Source organism: Ascaphus truei, chromosome 11 (genome assembly GCF_040206685.1).
Source record: "Ascaphus truei isolate aAscTru1 chromosome 11, aAscTru1.hap1, whole genome shotgun sequence".
Lineage (NCBI taxonomy): Eukaryota > Metazoa > Chordata > Amphibia > Anura > Ascaphidae > Ascaphus > Ascaphus truei.
Window position 1 is genome coordinate 49,263,226 of NC_134493.1, and position 19,588 is coordinate 49,282,813.

Below are 19,588 nucleotides of genomic sequence, written 5' to 3' on the forward strand. Positions count from 1 at the left end.
CAGCATGTCTCTCTCCTCTCCCCCCAGCATGTCTCTCTCCTCACCCCCTCAACAAGTCAGTCTCTCTCTCTCAAAATAAATCAGAAAAGGGCGGCTTGGCATTTATGAGACTGATCTGTGAAAATCCATGGACCAAAGGAACCGGCCAATCCGAGGTGGAAAAACAAATCCGTCCCCAAAAATCCCCCATCTCTAGTGGTGATATGGCTTTAGTGAATATGCTGATTAACATTTAGTGGGTAAATTAATACAGTCTGGAGCAGTTATTCAGACCATTATCGCATGAAAACTCCTGCTGAGATCAATGGGAATTTTTGTCCGATAATGGTCCAAACGACCACTTTAGACTACGTTGTGTGCGTTATTTATTGCCTTAAATATTGAGGAAGCATTAACACAATGCAGTGTGTTAAACAGGAGCGGTAACATCTGCTACATATGTTTTTATTTATTTATTTATTTGTCAAACCGCCCAAATCCAAATAATGTATAAATATAATCCTGTCTACATCTCCTGATGGCCAAAGAAAAATAAACCAGAACAGAACCTGAGGTCTCAATTACAGCATCATTGAGGGCTGTACCTACCCACAACAATTCGAAGGCATCCCTCAATGGCCAATCCCCAATATTACTCTCTTGGTTGTAGCATAATCCTCCATAGAATTGATTAAATCTTTTCTTCTGAATCTTCACCTCGGATGACTTTCCTCATACATCCTCTCTCTACTGTTGAGTATCCCAACTTAGATGAGGGGAGGGGATGGGGGAGGGGCTCCATTTTATGTGTGTGTGGGGGTGTTTCCACATGCGTTCCTCCAAATAAATTAGGTAACGATGACTGCAATCAAAGAGGAGCCCAGGTACCCTGGGAGACATGCTAATTGCTATGCAAGGTATACAGATGTCTCCGGTTCCGACATGCTCTCCAGGGACGCTCCATGGGCAGTCCGCTGGCAGCCCATGGGGGCATTTTTGCCTCCCCGCGGCGCGCGTTCACACGAAACTGGTTGTAAAAAGCCGAGTGAACCGTGGCGTGGGGGGGGGGGGGGGGGTGGGGAAAGGAGGGATTCAAGCGCGGGAGCCACGAGGGGGACAAGACGGAACCGGAGACTTCATCTGTATTTAAATGAGTCACATTCCACATTTCCGAAACGGCGGTCCATAAGAACTATACTGAGTTGACAACCTAAGGCGCCTAATGACTGGACTGTTGTCAGACCCAACAGGACTAGAACCCACAACCGCTGCTACCCTGAGCATCAGCTCTAGCAGTGTGGGCTAAACCTTTTAAAATTGTGGGATGTGACTCATTTAAATATACTTTACATAGACTTTAGCATGTCTCCCAGGTGTGCTGCTTTTTCAGCACAGGCATCTCACCCTCTTTTATTAAAAAATATATATATATTTTTTTTTTTAAAGACACTACTAAAATGGAACTCCTCCTCCTGTCCCCCTCCTTCCCCCCCGCCGACCTATACAGCAATACATGATGGACTTGAAACAAGTTCTAAAAATTATCTCCCATATCCTTGAATGAAAAGAAACCCACTTTATTTTATTGTGTTTCACAGAATAAGTACACAACATGTTTACCTATTTTTAAATTCGCTGACTGAAAATAACCAGAAGTAAATATCCTTTTTCGGAATAAAACATTAAAAGCACCTAAATATCGTTATTTTAATGATATACTAGGTTATCTAAAATAACAGTATCTGTTGATGAAGATGACACATAATGAGTTCAGTAATTATTTCAATTGTTAACAAAAAGGGTTTTTACTCTAAAACGTAATCAGATTATAACACTGCTTAGAGACATTTCAACTCTTCCTGATTTTCCATGAAATTTACTAATTTAGACTCAGTCTCACAGACTTCATCACTGATAAAAATTTTTTAGCACTTTTCCATTAAACTGCTATTTTGGGGGCCTAGAACCCCCAAACGTCACGGATTGCGACCATTGAAGATGGACACATCTCTGTTTATTGTCAGCAAAAGTAAATGGAAATTCATAAATTAGTCCAGGATATAAGTACATTATTGAAGGAATGTGATGGTGTTAGGATTCTTTCTGTACTAATAAAATCATTACAGAGGTCTTATTTTGATTTTTTTTTTTTTTTAATGTTATAGAAAGTTGTTTGATTCATTTGGCTTCTTACATGTCACTCTTTTCCAGATCAACATACTAACTACAACAGTGCAGGAGCTCAAAGAATGACCGGGATGTACTTAGTCTTCTTTCAACCAAATGTACTATGCAATTGTATGTAATTATGCAGCTATTTATAAACCGGTTCAATTATCTCAAGTTGCACTGCGGTATGTGACAAAGAAGAAATTGAGTCGCAGTTTAAGTAAAGTATGTTGAAAACAAAGGTTGTAAAAGAGCAAAGTATTTGAAAACAGGTGACAGAGTTTACTGTACCTGGGTGTTTGATATACAGTAATACCTATGTTTACTGCATACTTTATAGCAGAATAATACCTTGGAAAATTATGCAAGGAGAAACACAGGGAATGAGGGTAGTGCGCGCACTCAAACAAACAGGTGATAGTGGGGTACTTAGCCGCCGTGTGCTGGTTCTGGGGAGCTCCTGATGTCCCAAATAGATCCAGTGAAGGAGAAGAATCAGGCACACGGTTTTAATCATCAATGAAAAGGGGGGTTTATTGTGGCAAGGAATCCAACGTTTCGGCAGTAGTACTGCCTTTCTCAAGGTGTAGGCTTACAAATACAAGTGAACAGCAAATATATATACACACCAATACATGCCCCCTCTGGTATTCACCCTTCCCTGCAAAGCTCCACGACGTCGACGCCCACGTGATGACGTCAGCGCGCCTGCGTGGCGCTCCGTGATGACGTCAGACGTCACCATGGGGGCGTTGCCAACTGGTGTGTGGTGTGGAAGTGTTTTTTTCCCCTAGGCAGCTCTGTGTTGTGCTACCAGGGATATACATGACGACGTCTGACATCATCACGGAACGCCACGCAGGCACGCTGACGTGATCACGTGGGCGTCGACGTCATGGAGCTGAGCAGGGAGGGGTGAGTACCAGAGGGGGCATGTATTGGTGTATATATATTTGCTGTTCACTTGTATTTGGTAGCCTACACCTTGAGAAAGGCAGTATTACTGCCGAAACGTTGGACTCCTTGGCACTATAAACCCCCCCCTTTTCATTGATGATTAAGACCGTGTGCCTGATTCTTCTTCTTCACAGGAGAAACACAGGGCCACGAATGTATTCAGAGACATTTTCAGCGTTAACAAGAACTTCAGTATTAGGTGATACTTTTATTATTTTTGACTAACAATTGATATTTTCGGACAAGCTATCGAAAGCTACTTCAAGCTACTCTCTTCCTCAGGTCCAGTAATAGTAATAGTGATATAATATATACATAATACAGTGTTACTTGACCAAAGGAAGAGAGGAAAACTCTCGAAAGCTTGTCCTAAAATACCAATTGTTAGTCCAAATTAAAAAGGTATCACCACAACTGGACCCCTGTATATAAGGAAAACTGTATTACTGTATGCTGCTTTTGCCACTAAGGATACATGCTTTAATGCAGTGGTTGCCAAACTTTTTTTGAGTACGGAACCCTAAAATTATATTGTAAAATTCTGCAGAACCCCAACCCTCTCTAATAGCGTGTCTGAAATCAGCTGCATTGTAAGGTACTCCAACCCTCTCTAATAGCGCATCCGAGATCAGATGTATTGTAAGGAACCCCAACCCTCTCTAATAGCGCATCTGAGATCAGATGCATTTTAAGGATCCTCTGCCCTCTCTAATAGCCGAACCTTATGGCCCATCGTTTTAAAGCAGCAGACCAAGCAATATCTTACATGTTTTTTAAATAAATCAGTTCTGTACTATGAGAAAATACTTGTAGCATTTAAAAAAAACAACAACTCTGAATTACATTTTTAATGTATTAATGTATTTCTTTACTTATATAGAACCATTAATGTACATAGAACTTCACAGCAGTAATACATGTGACAATCATATAGATAACAAATAATATAAATAACACATAAAGGGGAGAAGTGCTTCAGACATAACTGTAATATTTTGGAAAGGGAGTCCCTGCTCTGAAGAGCTTACAATCTAATTGGTTGGTAGGAAGGACGTATAGAGAAAGTAGGAGGGCATTCTGGTTAGTGCGTCTGCAAGCGGCCATGGTTTATGTATATGGTGTAAAACTATCACTCATATAGCTACTCATATGCTTGCTTAAGCAGGTGTGTTTTGAGTTGGGTCTTAAAGGTTGGTAGAGAGGGTGCTAGTCGGGTATTGAGGGGAAGGGCATTCCAGAGGTGCGGGGCAGTCAGTGAGAAAGGTTTAAGGTGGGAAAGGGGTTTAGATACAAAACGGGTAGAGAGAAGACATCCTTGTGTAGAATGCAACAGTCAGGATGGTGTGTAGAGAGAAATTAGGGTTGAGATGTAAGGAGGAGCAGAAGAGTGTAAAGCTTTAAAAGTGAGGAGGAGAATTGAGTGTGTGATACGGGATTTGATAGGAAGACAGGAGAGGGATTTCAGCAGGGGAGACGCTGAGACAGATATAGGAAAGAGTAGAGTGATTCTGGCAGCAGTGTTTAGGATAGATTGTAGGGGAAACAGGTGAGAGGCAGGAAGGCTGGACCGCAGGAGGTTACAGTAGTTGAGACGGGAGAGACTGAGGTCCTGAGTCAGAGTTTTAGCAGTCGAGCAACAGAGGAAAGGGCATTTCTTTGTAATACTGCAGAGGAAAAAACAAGAGGTTTTGGCTACCTTTTGAATGTGAGAGAGGAGTCGAGTGTGACCTCTAGGCAGCGTGCTTCGGCGTGCACTGGGTGAATGATAGTACTTCAAACAGTAATGTGGAAGGAGGTAGTAGGGCCAGGTTTAGGAGGAAGTATGAGGAGCTCTTTTTTTGCCATGCTAAGTTTAAGTTGGCGGAGGGCCATCAAGGATGATATAGCAGAGTGACATTCAGAAACGTTAGTCTGTACAGCTGGTGTAAGGTCAGGGGTTGAAAAGTAAATGTGTTTGTCATCAGCATAGAGGTGATATTTGAACCCAAGAGATGTGATTAGGTCACCTAGAGAGAGTGTGTAAAGAGAAAAGAGAAGAGGTCCCAGGACAGAGCCCTGGGGTACCCCCACAGAGAGATCGATAGAGGGGGAGGAGGTGTTAGTAAAAGAGACACTGAAAGTACGATGGGAGAGGTTAGAGGAGATCCAGGATAAAGCTTTGTTACAAATACCATGAGTATGGAGAATGTGAAGGAGAAGAGGGTGGTCCACAGTATCAAACGCTGCAGAGGTCAAGTAATATGAGCAGAGTGTAATAACCTCTGCCTTTGGCAGTATGGAGGTCATTCATTATTTTAGTGAGGGCTGTTTCAGTGGAGTGAGCAGTGCGGAAGCCAGATTGTAGAGTGTCTACGGAGGTAGGTGTTGAGAAAACCTTTTATTATAATTATGTATTTATTATTATAATGTAGCATGCCTTTTTTGTTTCTATTGTATTATGTGTCTTTATTTATATAGCGTCATTAATGTACATAGCGATTCACAGCAGTAATATATGTGACAATCATATAAATAACAAATAATATAAATAACACATGAAGGGGAGAAGTGCTTCAGACATAAAGTAACATTTAGGAAAAGGAGTCCCTGCTCCGAAGAGCTTACAATCAACAATCTAACAATCTAATTGTATGTATAGCAATCATTTACAAAGTCACATCCCCTTCCTCTTCTGAAACATGCTCTGGCACATCCCTTTTTGAGCCCTGCCCTCTCCCTAGCAGAGTACAATTGTATCTAGTGATTTTGTCATATTAATATGCATATGCGTTCCACTGACTGTAGAATAGTCCTTTGTAGCCATTTAGTGAACCCCCGAGCCGAATCTTCACTGATCGATCACAGGAGAATGGATCGATCAGCAACTTAACTAATTAATGATCATTAACCATCATTGTGGTGATGGTGTATTGATGCACATACTGTATTAAAGGAGAGAAAAAAACGACAGCTTCGACTGCTGTAAGATATATTTTGTAGCAAAACATTGTCTTATGGCAGAGAAACAATTACTAAATATGACACTACATCTCTTATTATATGCAGTATATTTGGAAAATGAAAGCCTGTTTTGTGTGTGTGGGTTGGTGGGTGGAAGAGAGGGTGGTATGTGTGGTGGGAGTAGGGGGAGGGTGGTGTGTGTGAGGGTAGGGGGAGATTGGTGTGTGGGGGTGGTAGGGGGAGGGTGGTATGTGTGGGGATGGTAGGGGGAGGGATGTGTGTGTGGTTGTGGTAGGGAAGGGTGATGTATGTGGTTGTGGTAGGGTGAGGGCGGTGTGTGGGACTGGTAGGGGGAGGGTGGTGCGTGTGGGTTGGTAGAGGGAGGGTGATGTGTGGTAGTGGTAGGGGGAGGGTGATGTGTATTGGGGTGATATGAGGACGGTGGTGTGTGGTGGGGGTAGGGGGATTTGTGTGGGGGTGGTAGGAGGAGGGTGGTGTGTGGTGATGGTAGGGGGAGGGTGGTATGTGTGGTGTGGTAGGGGAGGGTGACCTGTATGGGGGTGGTATGGGCAGGGTGGTGTCTGTGTTGTTGTAGGGTGGAGGGTGGTGTGTGGGGTATGGGGAGAGGGCAGTGTGTGGGGGTGAAGGGGGGGATGGTGGTGTGTGGTGGGGGTAAGGGGAGGGTGGTGTGTGGTGGGGGTAGGGGGAGGGTGGTGTGTGTGGGTGGTAGGGGGAGGGTGGTGTGTGTGTGTGGTAGGGGGAAGTTAGTGTGTGGTGGGGATAGGGTCAGGGAGGACGGTGTGTGTGGGGGTGGAAGGGGGGGGTGGTTGTAGTAACAACTCTAGTACAGATTTCCTGTTATAGAATACTAGATTTTAGCTATATCCCTTTCTATAAAATACCACGCATTACTCAGCCTGGTGCTAGCAAATTCCCCAAAACCACCCTCCACCCCTCCTCCTCCTTTAGCACTACTTTCATACAGTATATGCAGCCTTACATACACTTTGGACGGTTAAGAGACAGGGCAATATGGTCTTATTCAGTAAACTGCTATCAAACCTCTTTCACTACTTTATTTTAGGTGTTTAGACACCTCTTTTGAGTGAGGTTATGGAAAGTATTACAGACACAAAGCATACTGATCCGTCTTTGTTTTTATGGAAGGATAACCCTCTGCTTTAGTAAACTTGTTTAAATCATGTCTTACTCTAGGCGTCGCTGTCAGACGCTCTGTTAGGTATTACAGGCCTATTCTGCACTGAAAGGGTTAGGGAAGCAGAATTGGGTGCAATACTAAGGCTATATATTGAATTTGATCTGAATCAATAAAATGAGTAATGGCTAGCATATGGTGGTGTCTTATGTCTCTAACAGAACAAAGGTAACATTGTATGTAATCGTAAAACAGAATACGTTCTGGGGGTGGACTCATGCTTCAAATAATGCTTGGAATGAGCCAGGATTATGCAATAGCTTTATGATAGCAGATGCTTTTTGTATTAGTTACAGTGCAGATGAAATACAAAAGAAGTTGGAGCAAGAAAATAGAAAGGCAAGAAAACAACAGCATCATATTCTGCTGTTACTGTGCTGGATAAAAGTGTAATAATACTAATACTTGGGGGTAAATTCAATATACTCCGATGCAGCCGTTTGAGAAATTTTTGGGTGAACATTCCCATTGATGCTTGGTGGGTATTAAATTACTCCCATCGTTACTACTCATTAATACAGATATGTATATACAGTAGCTGAATGATACAAGCATATTCAGTTTATGCATGGAATACAGTACTTATATACAATATAATGTTTATTTTGAGGAGAGGCAGTGACTTGCCAAAGATCAGAGGAATTTGGCTCTGAGGTTTTCCACATTATACACCAATGCATTATTAATTCATGATACTGCGATAGTGCCATCAATAACATATGACCCCTCCGCACTTTATTGCCTTTTCTGGCCCACAGCCACTAAGCTCCGTTAGTGTAACGTGTGCTCACCACAAACTGGACTAGACTACGGGGCTGAGGTGGGGATGTATATAACCGCCGCCCTACAACCACGGGACCAGAGTTTGGGTAAGTCGTGGTACTTGCCGTGGTCCGGGGTAGGAGAGAGCAGAGTGGTTGTTATCCGTAAGCCGTGGTCGAGGAGAGGAGAGAGCGGGGGTCCAAAAATAAGCCGAAGTACAGGGGTACAGAAGATACGGGTCCAGGGGTCACAACACAGGTCAGGCAAGGCACAGGAACAGGCAAAAGCAGGAAGCAGCAAGGACAATACATAAACAACAGTTTATGCTCAGCAACTAGCACAGAAACAGACAGGGTAAGAAAGGAGGTACTGTAGGAACCAATCAGGAGGCAGGAGGAGCTTGACGTCATTCATAGGATACCAGCCGATAGGAGGAAGCAAGATTGGCTGCAGGTGAGAGGCAACTGATACCTTTCTTGAGATTACCTGCCGCGCGGCATACGCGCGCAGGGGGAGCCATTACATTAGATTAACGTAACATTAAATAGGCTAACTGTCAGGATCGCAACTAGGTCCCACCTCTCGGACGCATCACACAACAATACCACGCTCCCCCTGCACGCGTACGCGGCGCGGCAGGTAATCTCGACGTGAAGCGGCGCGTCGCCAGCGAGACCAAGCGCCATGGCACCATGACGGGAAGAAGACTCTGTGAGAGCAGTGTTCGGGTAGCGCGCACGCACAGCCCAAGGTCTGCGCGCACCGTAGGTATTGTTGTGTGACGCGTCCGAGAGGCGGGACCTAGTTGCGATCCTGACAGTTAGCCTATTTAACGTTACGTTAATCTAATGTAATGGCCGTTAATCATAATGCCGTATTTACTTAAAGTCAAATAACATGAAGACTTTAACTAGGATATTCTTCCTGTTACAACAGAGAGAGAGACCGTACATGGCCCATTTACAGTACCCCCCAAATAGAGTCGCCAATAGTCCGCATGGGGTGAGATAAGCGTGAACACTCTGGAGATACAAGGGAAATAGGTTTGCAAAGTGGCTAATAAACAGTCAATGCTTTTCTGATCTTTATCAAACAAGCGTCAAACCCGAACCTACGAATTACAGTAGCTATTGAAACAATACCATCCCTTATGTAAAGGAAAACAAAATAAGTGACATCAACTAATCGTCCATTAACTTTATTTTCAAGGGATTTTTGTAAGACATTCAGCGTATATTGTGGGTTGCAGTAATTGCTGGCAGTGGGAGGATTGGGATTTATCACAGTCTGGAACACAACACTGTAAAATCAAATGTGTGAAAGAGATGGCACGGATCTAGAATGAGATTTTTTCTGGAATCCGGAGCTCTGCCTTGAAATCATTAGGAAGATGGAGAACCCATGAGATATAGGATGCAGTGAAGTATCAATAATGTCAACCAGTCGCATAATGCCACTAATTTTACTTGGTAATTGCAGTGACAAGGAAAGTGTCCTACGCTTTCAACTGGTAATTTATCACTGTCAAAGGTTGTGTTGATGCAATTTTGTACTTTTTACGCAACCTGCGTTCTCAGCCAATGTTCAGCAGCTGTAGAGCAGTTTTGCTAGAAACTGTCACTTACCATCTGACTATTTGAAGGATAAATCCTCACTTACAAGATTTGCGAGTACTATTTTTATAACAAGTTGGGAGCATCTGCAATAAGTAAAATGTGAGCCAGCATTAAGGCAGATGCTTTTGAAAAGGTCAAGTGGTTGATGTTGGGAGCTAATTGCTATTCAGGAACATGCTTAGCGGAGGGGTATTCTAATGTGATACAATGTTACATGCAGGGAACAAAGAGTTTTACTAAGCAAAAACAAATACATTCATCTTGTTAAGTGCATCTGAATATCTACACCAAAAATGTCCACTACATCCATGTTAGGGATTTATTGGGATTATTTAAGTCATTCTTAATAGTATCCTTGACATTTAAACTACTGTTGAAAAGGAAATGTTTCTTAATTAAGAAAGAAATAAAAAGGGCATATATGAATTTAGCACGTCTTCGCTGGTTTGATAAATACTCTTAACCACGGATCCTATACGAGTTTCCCAGATTTTGTAGACCAGATCAATCCCCCTCCCAATAAAATCTGTCTGCGGATCGGGCACTAAAAAATCCATATGGACCAATACAAATCCGCCATTGAACACAATCCGGTGGGATTTTAAAGAATCTGAGCCACAGATTCCAAGATACGTGGCCAGCTCGTTAAAACTCTACATACGGATACATATCCGCCTGGAGAGATAGATAGATTCCCTCCCCCTCCGCGGAATTATCTGTGCCCAGAGTTTTAACAATCTTGGACCAGATTTTCAGATTGCTCTCTAAATTAAAATAAAAATCCAAAACTGCACATTTAGCTTTTTGAGACTGATCCATGGAAATCTAAAGACCAAAGGGACCGGCCAGTCCAAAGTAGATGCAAATCGCCCCCCCCCCAAAAAAATCGTCCATCTCGACTATACTCTACACTGCAAATATACATACTGTACTCATTACTTAATAATAGCACCAAACTACGTTTTATATTGTGAGTGCTAAATTTACAATTTTATTTGGGAAGTTTTACTTTGCTGTATTTTATACATATTTTACATTTTTCTTAGACTTTTAAGACTATTATTGTAGAAGATGTGTGCAGATTATAGAACATCAGAGATCTTTTAGGAGAAATAAACGTGGTTTTATTAGCCAGCAGCTTTTAAACAAACAGAAACCGCTTTTTTTCAGCAAAACAAAATTAGAGCAGAAAATTGAAACCAGGCCTAACCCCAGGCCTAACCCCATGTAGAGGACTGACTAACACCTCAGCCGTTCCTATCTGAGGGCTGGAAGGCTAGGCCTCTTACCAACCTTTGACACAGTCCAAAGAGCGATACCTGTAGGCTTGTTCTCTCCATATCAGTCCAGAGTCTGTGGTGGGGGTGTCAGTGGGGTGCTCCCTCTGGCGGGTTCCAGGGACCTGTGTTCAGAGAGTCTCTCTTCCCCTGAGATCTCTAGCAGCACAGACACTCTCTCTGTGCTAGAGATCCCCTGAAGTCTGTGCTTTTAAGCATGCTTGATGAGCCAGGTGGAAACTGGTCAATTAATTCCTGTTGAAATGAACCAGCTCCCTCCTGGACTCATCAGCTAAAGACAGGCGTTATTTTGGAAGCCTTTTAGACAAGAGAAAGGCCCTGTTACAATGATCTTATTCTATTTACTTTCCCTATATTCCTTACCATATCATTCCATTACTTACATGCCAGTCTTGTTTCAGTTAAGGACTGTGTAGTTTTTTTTTTTTTTAATTGTTATGTAAAAGTAAGTGCAAAAGAAAATATGCAAATAAGGATTGTGGGGGTAATAGTAGTTTAAATACAAAATGTTTTTTTAAATAGCTAAGTGGGACTTTAATAGACTATGTGTGCATGCTCCGAAACAATATTTTGGTTTTGTAGATAGAGATACTCAATGTAAAGTAGCATAGAGTTGTTGGCAAGCTATAGACCCAAGGGAGCGACGGTGCTTATTCTCTGAAGTATGGGAATGCTGTACATAATGGTCTATTGAGATGAGCCTTGCAGCTTCTATAAATCTCCTATAGTGCTCTTCTATTATTGTAGTATTTCTCTGCTATTCTGCGCTCTCTGCCTTCTTACCCACCCCAATGTCTTAAGCAAAATAATGCTTTCTATCTGCATATGAAAATGTTCTTAATGTAAAGCAAAACGTGCTTCGGTCACCTGAATAACGTGCTAGATATGTTACCTCTATAATACACTAGATATGCTTTGAGAAAGTAATGGGGACATATTAACTATATCACAGTGCAGATCTATGGCCATTTTCAATGAAGAGCAGCTCAGAACTGTAACATCCAAATCAATGCTCAAAGTCCAAAACTCAGGTGGCCTTATATATTTATTTTTTATACAAATCGCCCTTAAGTTTCATCATCATCCATCATCCATCATTCATCATTCATCATCCACATAATCCTCATCATCCCCATCATCCCCATCAACCCCATCATCTTCATCATCCTCATCATCCCCATCTTTTTCCACCATCCTCATCATCCCCATCATCTTCATCATCCTTATCATCCCCATCTTCTTCCATCATCATCATAATCATCCCCATCATCCTCATCATCATCTCCCTTCTCCCTCATCGCCTCCAAACCTTCAAGCTGATTTTTGTTTTGAAACTAATAATACAAAAAAGGATATTTGAAGGTCTTCCAAAATTGGCAGTTTTAAACATATGCTGTGTACCCCTTATTCACAGTAATTTGGTAACCGCAGTGTCCGTGTCTCCTCCGTCACAGTAGCTTCAAGTTCTTAACTCACTTTTTTGTTTCTTCAACAAACGGATCCCGTATATTCTAAAATGTTTGTTATTGGGGTTTTTTTTTTCTGGCCTACGTTTGCAAAGTTATTACGTCGCATTAACACATTAACACATCTTAACCCTAGCGCTGCCATGCGTTACATTACTTTACAATGCTTGTACAGCTATAATCAATGGTTAGTAAAGGTGTCACATGCTTGTCTGCTTTCACTGTTTTGCAACTCTATTATATGTTCACATGTAGGATGGGAGCTCTAAATGGCAATAATTACACTTGAGTCTTTGCTGCTCCCTGTTATTACAGTATGAGATCTGTTCTAAAAAGAAAAGATAACAAAATAAAGCATATTTCAAGGTATGACCCACTTTTTAAATCCGAATTAGATTAGCATGTATTATTGCTACTATAGTCAGAGGAGGTCATTTATCAAGTTGTCCCACTTGCAAAATTGGGCTAAACCAAACAGTACTGTGCCAGGTTTATTAAAGAAAATACTCTAATTGATTTTAGAAGGTTTCTCCTTCATACATTTTTTTTAACCCCAGTTTTGGAGCCGAAAGATTTTAATAAATTACTTTCCATGTTCCTTTGTTGTGGTAGATGCTCTATTTGAAATGGTTAAAGGGGAATTTCATGTCCTGCCTCCCCCTTCCTCCCTTATTTTCATTGATGGGAAGCAGGGGGAATCCTGGGCTGAACTGCGTTAATTTCAGCACAGGAGACCCTCTGGTTCCTGAGATACATCTCGGGAAAGGTAGTGCCGGTACGTCCATATATTTCAACCCCCCTCGTCACGTGGGCCAATAGGGAGTCGCGATTAACGGCACTGCAGCTTGCTCTTGGCCCACATAACATAGGAGATTGAAGCTGCCATTTTGTTTCCCTTGCCGGGGACGGTACCGGTGCTACCTTTGCCGGTATGTATCTTTGGAACCTGGAGTTCCCATGGAAATGAAATCAACATGCTTGAGGCCTGGTTTCCTATTCATGTAAAAAAAGGAAGGGGTCCAAAAAACCTGCAAAAGATGCTTCTCCAATAAGCAATGTACACTGTGTGTGTAAGCCCTATTCCTCTTCTCCTCCCCATTATATAGTCCCTACTTAAAATACTATGAAACGGCTTCCCTGGGCTCCATTCACTAAAATATTGTCTCTAGAATGGGGTAGACGTCTTCACCTTATATTGAATAACCGCGTAGTGTATGTCTGTTCTGCAGTGTGTGAGATCAGCAATCTACGTGATAGGCTTTTCATTTGTCCGTTGCCTTTTACTAACTGTTTTTTTTATATATTTACTTTTTTAACCAGCTGAAAAGGGTAACGATGACTTCTATTCCAAAAGGCGACATCTCGCAGAATTGGCGGCAAAAGGAAGCCTTCCTCTGCACCCGGTTCGTGTGGAGCACGAGAGACCATACAGCCCGGAGGGTGGCACTTTGAAATTAAATGGGCAGAAATCCAAAGTCAACAAAATACACACGCATCAATTGGCTTCGTCCTACAACACTGAGTACAAAACCTGGGACCACAGTGACCATTCCCTTCGGCGGCAGGCCTATGCAACTAAGAAGCACTGCCCGGTGGAGTCAGTAAACGAACAGGTGGCATCTCAGAACCAGCACTACATTCCTTCACAGCCATACTTTGTAACAAACAGCAAAACAGAGGTAACTGTCTGAAATGTACAAACTGCCCCCCTACAAGAGAGAAATACTGTAGAAGCAGGAAGAACAAAACTTCCGTGAAGATGGCCCGCAGCCGATAGAAAGATTTAGGTATACAGCATTCAGCAATACAGTGAGAGGAATGGAATTAGGGACTCCATTTTTACTTCACAATGAAGAATAAGAAAAGAAAAAAAAAAAACAATACTTTTGCTTACTGTTTTTTTTTTTAAACCTAGAAATTCAAGTTCATGGTCGAGGAGTAGCACAATCAACGGAGCCTTCATCTCTGCAAAAAAATCACACGTGTATTTGTGTAGGAGGAGCTACGATAGAACGTATCATGGGCCAATATTTTTATAGAAATAGAGAGAGAGAGAGAGAGAGAGAAATACAGTTACAGGATGAGAGAATAACCATTTTCATTTTCACCACCTTGCGCATCTGTGAAAACCCATTGGAAAACAGGCCTGCCTTTAGTTCTCATCCATAGGAAGCAAAAAAAAATATCTTTAAAAAAAAATACTTCTGAAGACTGTTACACTTTCAAAGGGAACGGGGACTTTCTTATTGGTGGGAAGTTTCAAGCTAATAGACATATTATTATTTTTTTTCAACAAAAAAAAAAAAAAGAAAGAAGAGAACCTCTTAAGCTTACTAGAAAGAATAAACATGGATATTCAAGTTTAAAGATGGGTAATCATCATGTTCTTCCTTTCCTGGCGTACTACAGTTAAAGCAGACAGGAAAAACACTGCACTGTCTTCTGTAACTTCTTATCCAGTAAATGTTTGGCCTATATTTAATCGCTTTGGACTGGATACACGCAAAGTGGGCGGTGCCTTCAATGTATTTCTATTGTTCAATGAAAAGTCTTGTTTTTCAAAGTGAACCTTTGATCTTTTAGCTTATTTCCTTACATTTTGATGAGTATTAGTCTTTTTTAAACACAAGCTCAATTTGTTGTTAACGGTTTTCCTTCTTGTTCGACATCTCTGCTAAATATTAAATACAATGTCTGGTATGTTCAGCTATGATTTTTTTTTTTCTCCAGGTAAAATATATTTGCCTAGATGCCTTTGATTGTTTGTTTGTTTTCCTTGCATTTGTTTAGCAAAAAACATTATTAGTTTACCCATTTTGGGGAATTTTGGGAATGCTTTGTTTTAATTTTGCATGGCTGGCCCCAAAACGGCCAGATTTTTTTAATCAACATAGTCCAGTGGAAGAAGTTCAGCAGTTTAACTGGAAACTGGCATCAAACTACAATAATGTGCCCTATTTCCTAAGTGCATCAATGTATTTACAGTACTCAGATTGAAAAAGACAGAATTACAGGGCTAAAGCCCTGTATTGTGGGCATACACGTAAATCTCTCTCACATCTCATATTTATATGCCTGGCATCTTTACCCGTAAGACCAACCAAGCCAAAATTCTTCAACTAACTAAACTAAAATAAGCCTTCTTCAAAGGAAATCAAATAATCATTTTTTTTTGTCCATAGGGAACACACACACGTGATATTTTATATCCTTTACTTGCTTTAACAGTCTAATGAGGTCTCAAGAAGTAGCAACAATGTAAGTGTAAAATGGGTTAAGATACTACTCATCACTTTTTAATCAAAGGCATAAGAATATCAGTTGTACTGTGAAACCATACAAGCTGGGCAGGATGTAACCATTCCACACTGAACACCATGCTTGCCAGAGGAAATAAATTGAAGAACGACGTCTGTTGTCTTTTTTCATATCCGGTTATGTTACCTTGAGCATTAAATTACATTTCCGAAAATACCCATCACGGTCAGGTGATATTGAAGGAAAGAAATACTATTTGTTGTCAATGAGATAGGAGCTTGTTAAACCAATACACTTTACTGACCCCAATACACAAAAGCTGGTCAGTGTCATCAATGGACATCCAAAGTCATCGGGATATACATTATTAGTATAGATTTTTGGGTCACAGGTTTCTCCCTTTTTACATTGTCCAAAAACCACAACGGTAATTGTATGCATCTATCGCTTCTTCTAAATTACTTACATGGAGTTAAGCTTATTAATTACTTAGTGTCTACAACATGACTTCTGAACTTCATACTGAATTAAACATTTCTATCGTACTTGATAAGTACTATGAGAAAAAAAATATTTATATATATATAAAACAACTGGTAAACTGATTTCATGTGGATTCACTTTATTGAATATGAACATTATATATAATATACTGTGTGTTCATTTGCATGTCATTACCCAGAATCCCTGGCTGTAGTGGAAGCACTGTGTGCTTAGAGATAATAGGGAAAAGCAAGGTTGCAGACCTGTCTGAGACGTGAATGTGCTCACAAGTGATATTTTTATTTGATATATAACATACATACAAATGTAACAGGCTTCATTATCCCTCCTGCTGCATTATTGGGTATGTTGTGATATTCTGCTACACATTGCCATGGAATCCTCTGAAAACGCTGTGATGTTCTGCATTTTAATGGCATATATTGTATCTGGGAGAACAATATAACACGCTACATCTCTACTTTAGTACTGCCCTATAGAACACCATGCGTCCAGCATTACATTTCTTGCATTTTAATTACTGTTTCAGCAGCAAGATGCTGTATTGTATTGTTGTTTTCCTAACAAATGTGACCATCAGAACTGAAAGCTGCAAACATGTGTTATCCCAAAAAGAATGAACATATAATCCAACAGTCAGAAATTGGGATGCACAGCACTACACTGGGAATTCTGGGACCTCTCTAATGCCAAAGGCAATACAATGATTTCATTGCCTTTCATAGCCATAGCATGTCAAACAATATACAGATAATGGACCATATTTACTCAGCAGTACTATGACATACTGTAAGACACCTTCCTACACTTCAAGACACTGTCCAGCCTTGAATGGGTAGTATGGGGCCATATTGACTGTACTCAGCTTTGCTGGAAGGTGTTTTATGGCATTTTACCCCGTAGTAAATACAGTATGGCCCACAATAAGCTTAATGTCATACTGGTCCTTTTGTACATGGCAACTCCTTTATAGAATACGTCATGTTTTGGAGCATTTCGAAGAATTTGGATGATCTATTGATGGAATCTTTAATGACAGAAGTCTGTTGATTTATGAACTTCAAATGGACGGGAAATTGTATTTATAATTATACTAACACCTTACGCTAAAGCACAGGAAATGTATTTTCTGGTTTTGACTTGATTTATTGATGCACATTTTGATATCCAAACGTACACAACGCATCCTAATGCTGAGCTTTATGTTTGATGACAAGTAACAACACTTTCTCTCAGAAGGAGTCTCAGTAGCACAGGAATACATTTCTCTAGTCGGAATACAAGTTTTTCTCAGGAAAAAAAAAATGATGTTGAAGATTAGTGTATCTCAAGTTCTGATTGTTATTTTAAACATTTAAAACCAGAGCTTATAGGGGTCCAGTATGTTTTGTTATTTTAAACAGCAAACTGCTTGGTACTGAAATGGTGATACAGTATTAGCCATTGTAATTACTGAACAGAGAAATTTATACCATTACACGAACCCCCTTTGCTTCCAGGGGGGGGCATGGTGGGAAAAGGGTCAAGATTATTTTAACTCTCTTCAAGAGATGTCTCTAAACCCAAACCTTCAGATTTAGAGGACTAGCATTTGTGCTTAATTACATGGCTATACATTTTGGATTACACTATTTAAGAGTGTACAGTAAATACAAATACCACTTGCTGTGTATTCGCATGTCTAAGACAGGTCTGCAACCCTGTCTTTCTGCATTATCGCTTAGCAAACGGTGTTTCCAGTGCAGCCAGGAATTCTGGGTAATGACATGCAAATGAGCACAGGGTTAAAAAAAAAACGTTATTGCATATAACATACATTAGTTTTTTTTTTAATGTACAACAGCTCACATAACATATAAAACCATTTTCATCCATTGGATTTGTATTCATTTTTAGTGTTAATCTGACCTTCTATGGAATGCTGCTTTAATCTGTTTGTTTCTTATTCCTGTACGCTTCTTCACACAGATTTTGTGTAAATTTGAGCCTATTTTATGTGAAAATACTTTAGTAAATGTATGTTCTGTAAGTGAGCCGGTGTGCATACTTCTCAACAACTGCAGAGTTTATTACACCAATAGTACTTCTTACAATACATTATTTCTGGGGGGGGGGTCTTGGTTTTTTTTGTGTTTTTTTTTTTAAGAATGTTTATTTGTTAACATATGTACTCATTATATTATAAATGAATTTCTTACCTGGCAATAAAATTGATTATATGTCAGTCTAGTGCTCTGGTTTATAATAATGAGTGTGTGACCAATTTTTACAAAATGTCAAACGATACACACTTTTCCTGGGTAGAAATCCTTAGAAAAACATTTTTTTTTCATCTCCAAAAGAGTAAATAGGACCGTCTGGGTAACTGTGTCCCTTAACCGCTAGCAGCAAACATTAGAAATCAGGGAATATATCACAGATTTATTATCTAGTATTGCCCAATATAATAAATATCATTTACAAAGCAATTGTTTGTTTTTTTTAATTATGGAGATTTCTTTCAAATGTTATTTGCATTTTTAATTCTGCAGAAAAATTTGCAAGGTCATTTAAAAGAGACAAGAAATAAGCAGGAAAATAGAAGCATGATTGCCCAGGCACTTTTGATGTGGGAATATTATATTTGTTATTCTGTAGTTATTCAATGGTTGGCTATTACTATACCATCTGTGCACTGCATTTTCTCAACATATTTTATATTGACAGGGTGAGTTATAAAGGAATAACTGCTGGAAAAACACAATACAATGGATTGATCCGCAGAGCGCCAATTAATCAAAACTTATAACGTGACGCTTTACTAAAACAGGACAAGAAGTTCATATGGTGGTATCCTCAAAGCTAATTGTAGGCAACTACAACTTATTTGTATAGAGTGAACATTATGTTATTGTAGCATTACTGTAGATTGCATGGGCTTCATCTGTTTAGTGGTCTGTGTGCAGTCATGTCTGTGTCTTTATACTCATTCTGGTTATCGGCTAATCCCATGAAAGTTCCCCCAGGTGAGTGAACCATGCGATCATTCATCAAACAGAAGCGTGAATAAAGATGTGCAAAACTATTAAAAACGCACTTGGAATTCCCCCCCCCCCCCCTCCCCAACCCCCCCCAATTTTTGCTTCCCTTAAAGAACGAAAAATGTCACAAACATTGCACATTTCTACCAAGAATTCTCAGTTTCACCCAGCCTTTTTAAGGTCAGACTCTGAAATAGGGCTCCTTCTCTCTCACGTTCGCAAAAGCCTTATTTCAGGGTCTGGAAGCTATCTTACAAAGAGTTGGCGAATCGCTTATGCACTCTGACTGAGTCCCAATTTTTTTTGAAGCTGAAAAAGGGAACATTTTGCCTGGTTCATGATCTGGGGTAAAGTTTCGCACATCTCTTTAGTATCGACTGTCAGCATCTAGTATAAGTAAAAT

The 19,588-nt window shown here is 40.4% G+C and overlaps 1 protein-coding gene across 1 annotated transcript in view; it reads left to right on the forward strand.

Annotated features, from left to right (window-relative positions):
* SHISA9 (shisa family member 9) overlaps positions 1 to 14,718 on the forward strand; it is a 253,607-nt gene extending 238,889 nt beyond the window's left edge. The window contains exon 4 of the mRNA XM_075566138.1: positions 13,724 to 14,718. Within this exon, the coding sequence (XP_075422253.1) occupies positions 13,724 to 14,094 (371 nt within the window). The 3' untranslated portion in view covers positions 14,095 to 14,718. The remainder of the gene's footprint in view (positions 1 to 13,723) is intronic.
* The last annotated feature ends 4,870 nt before the right edge of the window (positions 14,719 to 19,588 follow it).